This window comes from Grammomys surdaster, unplaced genomic scaffold (assembly GCF_004785775.1).
Source record: "Grammomys surdaster isolate TR1022 unplaced genomic scaffold, NIH_TR_1.0 125976, whole genome shotgun sequence".
NCBI lineage: Eukaryota > Metazoa > Chordata > Mammalia > Rodentia > Muridae > Grammomys > Grammomys surdaster.
The window spans coordinates 2267752-2277080 of NW_021620792.1; the positions used below are offsets into that span (position 1 = coordinate 2267752).

A 9329-nucleotide genomic window follows, 5' to 3' on the forward strand; every position below is an offset into this window, starting at 1 on the left:
CCTTTACAGAGTCTCTCCCAAAAGCATGCGTCTCAGACACTCAGACGTATTTAAAGATGCTGGTGGATTCGATCTGTGACTCTAGGGGCTGGTTGTTACGCAGCAAGAACTAACTGATACATGTAGGAAATCTTCCCTTTCCAGGGGAGGAATTCTATACTGCCGCCTGCTGTCTGTGACTCGTGACACATTGAAATGGGTCCTGTACACTCGAGAACTGTGGTCATGATGGGGGGGTTTAGTGGTACACACCTTTAATCCTAGTACTAGGGAGGCAGAGGAAGGCAGATCTCTGTAAGCTTGGTCTACAGTGGCTGGTTCCTGGACAATGAGGGCCACATAGTGAGATCCAGTCTCTTTTACTTTCGTTTTGTTTGTTTGTTTGTTTGTTTGTTTGTTTTCGAGACACGGTTTCTCTGTGTAGCCCTGGCTGTCCTGGAACTCACTCTATAGACCAGGCTGGCCTCGAACTCAGAAATCCACCTGCCTCTGCCTCCCAAGTGCTGGGATTAAAGGCATGTGCCACCACAGCCCGGCCAAGATCCAGTCTCAAAGCAAACAAAGAAACAGAAAAGCATAGTGGTGCCGGCCATGGGGGTTCTGGCAGGCAGTTCTACCATTCAACTATTATTATTATTATTATTATTATTATTATTTAATTTTATTTATTTTACATCCTGACCGGAGTTTCCCCTCCCTCCCACCTGTTCAACTCTTACCATGCCAGATGTTGTACTACATTCGGCTTACTTAACACATTACATTTGCTTATTTGGTGGTGTGTGTGTGCGTGTGTGGTGTGTGTGTGTGTGTGTGGTGTGTGTGCATGTGTGTGTATGCTTATGCTACGGTGCACGTGGGGAAGTCAGAGCACAACCTCCAAGAGTAAGATCTCCATCACCGTTGGGTTCCAGGGATCAATCTCAGGTCGAGGGGCTTAGCATCAGTGCCCACACTGACCATTGAGCCGTCTCAGCAGCCCCGGTGTGCTTGTTAATTAATCGTGGTTCTGGCGACTAATCCTACTGCTCTGAGAACAATCAGCAAGTGCTGCCGTGCTGCCGTGCTACTGAATTTCCCACCGCACCGCAGCTCCCCTTTTCACGTTGCATTCTGGGAAATGGTCTTACTAAATGCTAGAGCTGTCCTTGAACTGGAACCCGGGCAGGCTTTGAATTTTTTAATCCCGCCAGCCTCCTGAGAAGCTAAGGTTGCAGGGCTACACCACTGCTTATCTTGATGTTTGCTGGAGTCTTCCAAGCTGGGGCGCAGCTCAGTGGCTTAGTGTGTGCCTGGCATCCAAGGGGTGCTGTAGAGGGGAACGCTGAGGAACCTCACGAGGCACCTCGGATCCAGGCGTTCCAGGCTCCACAGCCAGACTGCTGGCAGGCAGCAGGAGGCCGTTTTCACCGGGAGTATTTTGAAATCATCACCACCACCATCATCCGCAACGATCATCTTTATCATACTGAGATCATCATACTGAGAAAATGTCTCGCTGTGATGCTCAGACTGGCCTTAATATCACAATCCTCCTGCCTCTGCCTCCGGAGTACCAGGACTAGGGGCATACACCACCATGCCCTGTTTCCCCTTTCATTACTATAGCTCTCACCCTTCCACCCCACCCTCAGTAACAGAAGCTCCAAGCTTCCCCCCTTAGACGTCTCTCGGGCCTCCTGAAGTCTATAACCCATGTGCTTTCAAATATAGCTTCTGTCTGAAAGCAGAAGTGACAGGCTGGGGACAGAAAGCAGATGGAGAATGGGGAAGACTGCAGGGGACAGCTCATCCCTCATCCCCACTCGTCTGGGAGACTGTGTCTTTAAGAGCTGGGACGGGGAGAGCCTTAAAGGGCGTGTCTTGGGCGGGGATAGAGGAGCCTGGGCGTGTCAGGACTGGTAAGTAGGCGGGGCAGGGTTCTTGGGGGCGTGGCCCGGCTGCTCCGGGCCGGGACTCTAGGGGCGGAAGGTTGTGGCGCTGGCCATCCGGCTAGAGGAAGACTCTGAGCCCGCGGATCCAGGCCCCGCCCGAGGTAAGTGGAGCTTCGCAGCCCGAGCACGGGTCTCCCCAACTTCAGCTTCTCAAATCCGGTTCCAGCTGGGACCCCAAATCAGAGAGCGCTGCCCGGTTCCCATCCCCATCCCTGGTCACCAACGCTGCACACAGGTGTCCGTATGCCGGAGGCGCTCGATAAGTGCTTATCTGGAAATGAGTAAAAGAAACCGGCAGCCGGTGTAGAGGTGACTGTTGTTGGGGACGCGGAGTCTGGTTGCCCCTTGGGTCAGCGCTCGAGTCCATTTCACGGATGCGGACCCAGAGGCCATAAGCCCAGATTCCCACCCCCCACCCCCCCCCCCCCCACAGGCGGCCCACACAGAAAATGCAGAGAGGCAGTTGGAGGGCTGTGTGTTTTTCCACTCCACGTCCGTGCCAAGTGGAGTAGCTAGAAAAAGTGAGGGAAAGCCTCCTTCCCTGTCAACAGGTGAGGAAGAGGCTGGGTTCTCTTCCTCCTCTGAAGTCTCAACTTGTCCTTTTCCCTCCTGCCCCGGGGGTGGGGGGGGGAGGTGGCGATTTAGAAATGCTTGTGCAAAGACTCACACCCCCTCAAAAAAAAAAAAAAAGGCTCGAATGGCCTTTGCATCCCGGATTGCAGAAAATAAAATGAACAAAACATTTGAGGCAGCTTGCCTAAGACTTAGAGCCAGTTTTCTGCTTGGACAGAAAAATAAAGCTTTTTCCCCCTGGCTGGAGGAAGTGGGTTATTCATACTGCAGCCCCACCCGCCACTTCAGCCAGTCCCAGTTTAGGCGGCTTTGAGCAACCTGCTTCCCTCTGGGCCTCAATTTCCCCATCCAAGAACGGTTGGCTTTCTGGCTTTCTTCCTTGCCACATGACTCTGGGCAGCCTGTGGTGAACTTTTAGCCTCAGTTCTCTGAACACTCAGAGAGGGCAATGTGGCGTGGCACTTCAGCTGACAGTGAGGAATGAGAGTGACATTGCCTCCCGGTGCCTCAGTTTCCCCATGGAAGGATACAACAGCAGGTTCGTGAGGTTGTGATGCACCGGCCTTTTTGGTCACAGCCAAGTCCACCTCAGAAGTGTGCTGGGACCCAGCTGCATGGTGCACGTCTGACGTCTCAGTCACTGAGGAGGCTAAAGCAAAAGAAATAACGCGCTCAAGGTCAGGTTGGCAGACTGAGGAGCTCCTGCCTCAAAATGAAAAGTAGGAAGAGGGCTAGAAGTGGGCCGTGGTTCAAATTTATAATCCCGACACTGCCAAACCAGAATCGAGAGGACTGTCGATAGCTCAAGGGCAGCCTGGGCTACCTAGTGGATTCCAGGCTAGCCTATCTCAACAAACAAAAACAAACAACTAAAACTCAGCGAGGCTGGAGATTATAGCCCAGTGGTAGAGTGCTTGCCTGTCATATGTAAATCGCTGGGGTCCATCTTTGTTGTCCCACCCAAAAAGGAAAACAAACAAACAAGAAAACCCCCAAAAGTGTGATTTCCTTGTGCTTGCGATTGGATACTTACTACTTATACTGATCTCATTTAGCTGTCTGGCTCGGTTCCCTAAGCCTCTTGCAGGCCTGATGTCCTGGGACAGGGCTCAGGGAGATACCTAGGGGATGGGGAGTGGGGGTGGGGGTGGGTGGCGGGGTCGCTCCAGAACAGGAAGCATGTGATGGAGGCCCAGGAGGGCTACTGAGTGGGAATGGGGCTTCTATACGGGTGGATAGGGACTTGGCTTTGCAGGAAAAGGTTCTCTGGGCTCCTCCTCCTGGGGCCTGCCGTGATAAAATCCCCTCCTCTTACCCCACCCTGCAGGCACTAGAGTGGCCAGCCCGTGGAAACCGAAGGGAGCACAGAGGGCGCTGGTCAGGCCCCAAGGGGCCCATGGCAGGCAGATGGCTGGATCTGCTCTGGGCGCCTGGCTTCCTCTGTGTGGCTCTGATACTGGAGACGGCATCTGGGGCCGGAGACCCATCCACAAAAGCCCATGGACACATCCAGTTTTCAGCCGGAGGTGTCAACCAGACTGCCATGGCGGACGTGAGTACCCTGGCTGGGCAGGATGGTGGGTCGGGTGGGGCGTGTCTGTTCTAGTCCCAGCTAATCATTACGCAAGTGACCCTGGCGATCTGCAGGAGCCCAGTGGGCCGGGGCCGGCAGATAAAGTTAGAGATTTCAGACAACAGTGAGCTGTGTAGCCATTAACACTGGGTGGGGAGGCTGTGATTGTCCGCGGTGGTCAGCGGTCTGTGACAAACTTGTTCTGTGAACCAGTCATCTCGGAGCCAAGCTTTAAAGGAAGAGAGGAAGCCTCTTTCACGGACAGACATGTGGGGGAAAGACTAGGAACAAGTGCAAAGGCCCTGTGGCAGGTTCTAGCTTAGTGTGTTCCCGAACAGCAAGGAGGCCGGAAGGAAGGGCTGATCAGTGTATATAAGGTTTAACCAGGTGGGTGGAGAGGTGATGTTGGCCTGATTATAAAAGGCCTTGTGGACTGAGGCTGGAGAGTGAGAATCGGGAGCCAGAGGAGGGTTTTAAGCAGAGAGACAATCAAACCCTGATTTATGGAGTTCCCCTCTTCCCCCAGGCTGCTGTGAAGAGGCTGGCATGAGAGGGGAGACACTGGTGGAGGGATGGGGAGCCCCTGCTGCCTCCGGGCTGGGAGCCTGGGAACATGGTGGTTGGGTTTGGAGTCGTGCTGGGGACACAGAGATGGGGGTACGCTGGTGGATCAGGTGGAGAGCAGGCAGAGGTGAAGATGACGGGGACAAGGCTCCAGCCCGGTCAGCTGAGGGTGTCCTAGTGGTTGGGGGGTCCCTGGGGGAGGAGTGGTGGGCTAGACAAAGGCAGATGGACAGAGGCAGGGGTGGAGAGTAGAGAGGACCACAGTACATCATAGGGGGGGCAGCTGGGATCGCTACCTTTTCCCCCATCTCCCCCCCACCCCCGTGTGTGTGTGTGTCTGTGTGTGTGTGTGTGTGTGTGTGTGTGTGTGTATGAGGCTTGCACGTGTGGGGTGCACATGAACACGCATGTGTGCATGAGCATGTGCAAGCCTGGGGTTGATAGCAAAGATGGCTTGTTCTTCCATTGTGCTCCCTGAGGTAGGCCCTCTCAGTCGAACCCAGAGCTCATCGATATGGCCATGCCGGCTAGCCACCTTGCGCTGTGGATCCCCTCTTCCTTCTGAGGTTGGCATTACAGGAGCCTTCACGCCCACCCAGCATCCATACTCCAGGCCTCGTGCGTGTAGGGTGGGCAGCTCTAACCACTGAGCAATCCCCCCTCCCAGGCCCTTTCTTTTGTTCGTCTGACACAAGGCTTTCATGTTTGTCAGGCTGGTTCAAACTCACAACGTAGTGGAGAATAACTCTGAACGGATTGTCCGGTCGTCAGCTCCTGAGAGCTGGGAGTCCAGGCATGTGTCACCATGCCTGGTTGCTTTCCGTGGGTCCATGGGTAGAACTCGGGGCCTCCAGCTAGGCAGGCACATAATCCTACCCACTGAGTCATGCCCTGACACCTTTGTTTTCTGTGTCAGAAATCACAGGCTCAAGCCACCTGCTCTGAGAATCTTGTCGCCTACACCAAGTTTACAGGCCGGGGTGCCTTCACCCCACCCTCTGAGAAGGTCATTGGGCAATTGAGCCCATTTTACAGATGGGTGGGCTGTCTGCAGTTACTGGCTTATAAACTTGGCTGCTACTTCCCTGTACTCTCAGGGTCAAGGATGTGGAGTTGGCTGTGACCTAAGTGGTCCCATGGATCCCTTGTGACAAACCAAACCTTCCTCTTTAGGACATCGGCCCTGGGATAGGCTCCATCAACACTTTCAGTGCTGGACACTTGATCCTGTGCCTGGAGCCTGAGGGCCAGCACCCTCAGTGTATGCAGTTGTGCAGCCTCTGTTCTGGTTTTGTTTTGGTCTTACACAAGAACTCGAGCTGTAGCCCAGGTTACCCAGGCTGGCCTAAACTCAGAGTTTAATGTTTACTAATGTTTAAGTTTCCTGAGTACTGGGGTTACAGACATGAGCTGGCATGCTAGTAGCTGGTGTGTGTGTGTGTGTGTGTGTGTGTGTGTGTGTGCAGGCATGTGTATACTTTAGACAGGCTGGCCTGGAACTTTGCCTCCTGAGTACTGAGACTAAGTTGTTTGCGCTGTCATGCCTAGCAGGGTATCTAATGTTTATTGAGCCCCTACAGTGTGCCGGAATTGGACAGAGAACTTAGGGAGCCATCCCCCTGTGGCTTCCGCTGCTCTGGAAACAGGCCAAGCAATAAACCGTAGAATAACAGAAAGTAAAATAGAACCGAGTTAAAAGAATGTGGGTGGGGCGTGAGACGGGGGGAGAGCCAGCTGCTGTGCCTCGGGCCATTAGGGCCATCAGTGCCATCAGGGAAGGGCTCTGGGAGGTGAAGTTTTCTTTTTTTTTTTCCTTGGGTTTTGGAGACAGGGTTTTTCTGGGTAGCCCTGGCTCTCCTGGAACTCTGCCTGTATACCAGGCTGGCCTTGAACTTTGGGATTGGTTTGCCTCTTCCTCCTGAGGGCTGTGATGTTTTTATTGAGGCTGGATCAGTAGGCACAGAGGCCCTGGAGCAGGGGCAAGGTGATGTTTTTTCACTAACTGAGGGAGGGCCCCGTAACTGAACTACTGTGCAAAAGGGAGAAAGAGGAGGACTCCGGTCAAAGGCAGGTGGCTCAGCTCAGGAATTTTTTTTGTTTTTTTCGAGACAGGGTTTCTCTGTGTAGCCCTGGCTGTCCTGGAACTCACTCTGTAGACCAGGCTGGCCTCGAACTCAGAAATCCGCCTGCCTCTGCCTCCCAAGTGCTGGGATTAAAGGCGTGCGCCACCACCGCCTGGCTAGCTAAGGAATTTCAAATCATTATAGTACCTTCTTTTATCTTTACATTTCTCTCTCTCTCTCTCTCTCTCTCTCTCTCTCTCTCTCTCTCTCTCTGTGTGTGTGTGTGTGTGTGTGTGTGTGCATGTCACAACAGGCTCGTGGAGGTCAGAGTTCAATGTACAAGAGTCACTTCTCTCTTATCTTATGGGATCTGGGGATTGAACCCAGGCCATTAGGTACTCCCTGTCAATGCAGGGGGACGGGGGAGGGGGGATTGTTACAAGCTCAAAACAACACAGCTCCTGGTGGTGGTGGTGCACATCTGTTATCCCAGCACTTGGAACCTGGAGGCTGGAGGGTCAGGAATTCAGCTCGGGCTACGTGAGACCCTGCCTCAACACAGTAACAAAAAATTGGCAATGGCACAGGTTACCTCTGGTTCTGGGTCTTGGCCTGGTGTGGGTGGGGCTCAGTCCTGAGACTTCTCCTGTGGTTGTCCCACATCAAGTCTCTAGGAATTGCACCGTGCTGGAGGAGTCCTTTCTCCATTTCCCCTATGGTCTCTCTCACATTGCCTTCCTTGGTTCTGACCATCCTTCCACTCCCTCGGGAGAATCTCAGGCCACCAGCTAATCCCAGAGAGCACTCCCCTCAGGCCCTCACCTTACCCATGACCATAGTAATTGGCACACAGGTTCAGGGCTTGGGGCCGGAACACTATTTGGGCCACCATTTCCATGGGCACAGATAGACAGGGACGTCAAGTAGCTGTGCGGATCTGTCTGTCTGTCTGTGTGTCTGTCTGTCTGTGTAGCTCTGTCTGTATCTATGCAGGTCTGATTGTCTGTGTATCTGTCTGTGTCTATTCAGGTTCCTGCACTGACACTTTGGGGACATCTTAGCACACAAAAGCATTGGGCTTTCCTGGCTGCTGCTGACAGAGAGTAAGGAGGTTGAAGGTTCCTGCCTTCCTAGTTAATTGATTGACCTCTTCCTGGAGGCAAAAGGGCTCTGACACTCTCGGTCCCCATTGGACTGCAGAGGGAGGGCAGGGGAGGACGAAGAGACAAATGGCACTGAGGTGACAGTGACCAGAACACTTTGAGTGAGGAAACCAGAGTTCAGAGACAGCGGCCGTGTCCAGAGATCACATGGCTGGACACTCAGGGTCTCCTGACTGTCCAGATTTTGCTGTCCTTCACAATAACCCCACTGGATACAGAAAGACACTGTGGTCCCAGGCCACATCCAATTTGCCACTTGCCTGGCTCCATGGTTCTGAGGGACAGGAGGTTGTTTTTGCTTTAGAACTTGGCTGTCTTTCAGAAGGGCATGTGACTTCCCAGAAGGCCAAGAGGCCCCATGTGTTTAGCATTTCTGTAATCTGTGTGGTTCCCCAGGCATGAAACTGGCTGCCCGTACCTGACCCCCCATAGCCCAGTGTCCTTTGAGTTCTCCTGGGCTGAAGTGGAGCCTCAAGGAAGAGGGTGGTAGGATCGTGGGGAGGTAGACAGATCCCCTAAGCCAGACACAGAGCACTGCCGCCCTGATCGTGCACTACTGAGTGCAGGCTGGGAGAGGGTTGGGCCTAGGGGAGAGAGGGAGGGATATCCAGCTAGCTCAGGCAGGGGCTGGGCGGTCAGGCCATGTGACAAGAGGCCACTGTCAGAGGACTTGCCTTGCTGACTCATTCTAGTGTCTCTGAGACACTGGGAATGTCCTGCGTGTCATCGTCCTGTGTTCTTGCTCTATGTGTGTGTGTGTGTGTGTGTGTGTGTGTGTGATCCTTAGGCTGACCCTGAGGTTGGAGATGAGGGAACAGGAAAGACTGAACAAGAAGAGGGCTCACTGTGCTGTGGCTATAGCTGGCCCTTGCTGGACAGAGCTGGGTGAAACACATCTAGCAATAGCTGGCTGTTTGGTTACAGGGGTGGGGTGTCCCTTCCTCTCTCTGTGCCTCAGTTTCTCACTTATGAAGTAAAATCCATTGAGCTATTTCCAAGGCCTCTACTGTCCAAGGAAGGTGATGCCCCCCAGTGTGGCAGACCGTGCTGACATGCTGGGAGGTGGGGTATGACCAAGTCTGAGAGCCCACAGAGGGGCTGCTTTCAGACTCTGAGTTGCTTATAGAATGCTTCTGCACAGTGCTGTTGTGGACACACGAGGCCCTGGGTTCTGTCCCCAGCACTGCATAAACCATGGTAGTGCTTGCCTGGGATCCAAGTCCAGGGAGTCAGAGGCAGGAGGATAAGAAATGCAAGGTCAGCAGGGCAGTGGTGGCACACGCCTTTAATCCCAGCACTTGGGAGGCAGAGGCAGGCAGATTTCTGAGTTTGAGGCCAGCCTGGTCTACAGAGTGAGTTCCAGGACAGCCAGGGCTACACAGAGAAACCCTGTCTCAAAAAACAAACAAGAGAGAGAGAGAGAGAGAGAGAGAGAGAGAGAGAGAGAGAGAGAGAGAGA

At 53.5% G+C, this 9329-nt stretch overlaps 1 protein-coding gene across 3 annotated transcripts in view; it reads left to right on the forward strand.

Moving 5' to 3' along the window:
- Positions 1–1933: 1933 nt before the first annotated feature.
- The window catches only part of Slc8b1 (solute carrier family 8 member B1), a 23439-nt gene continuing 16043 nt past the window's right edge, over positions 1934–9329 (forward strand). For all 3 annotated transcript variants that reach the window (XM_028753930.1, XM_028753932.1, XM_028753931.1), the window contains exons 1-2: positions 1934–2035; positions 3835–4059. In XM_028753930.1, the coding sequence (XP_028609763.1) occupies positions 3904–4059 (156 nt within the window). In that variant the 5' untranslated portion in view covers positions 1934–2035; positions 3835–3903. The remainder of the gene's footprint in view (positions 2036–3834; positions 4060–9329) is intronic.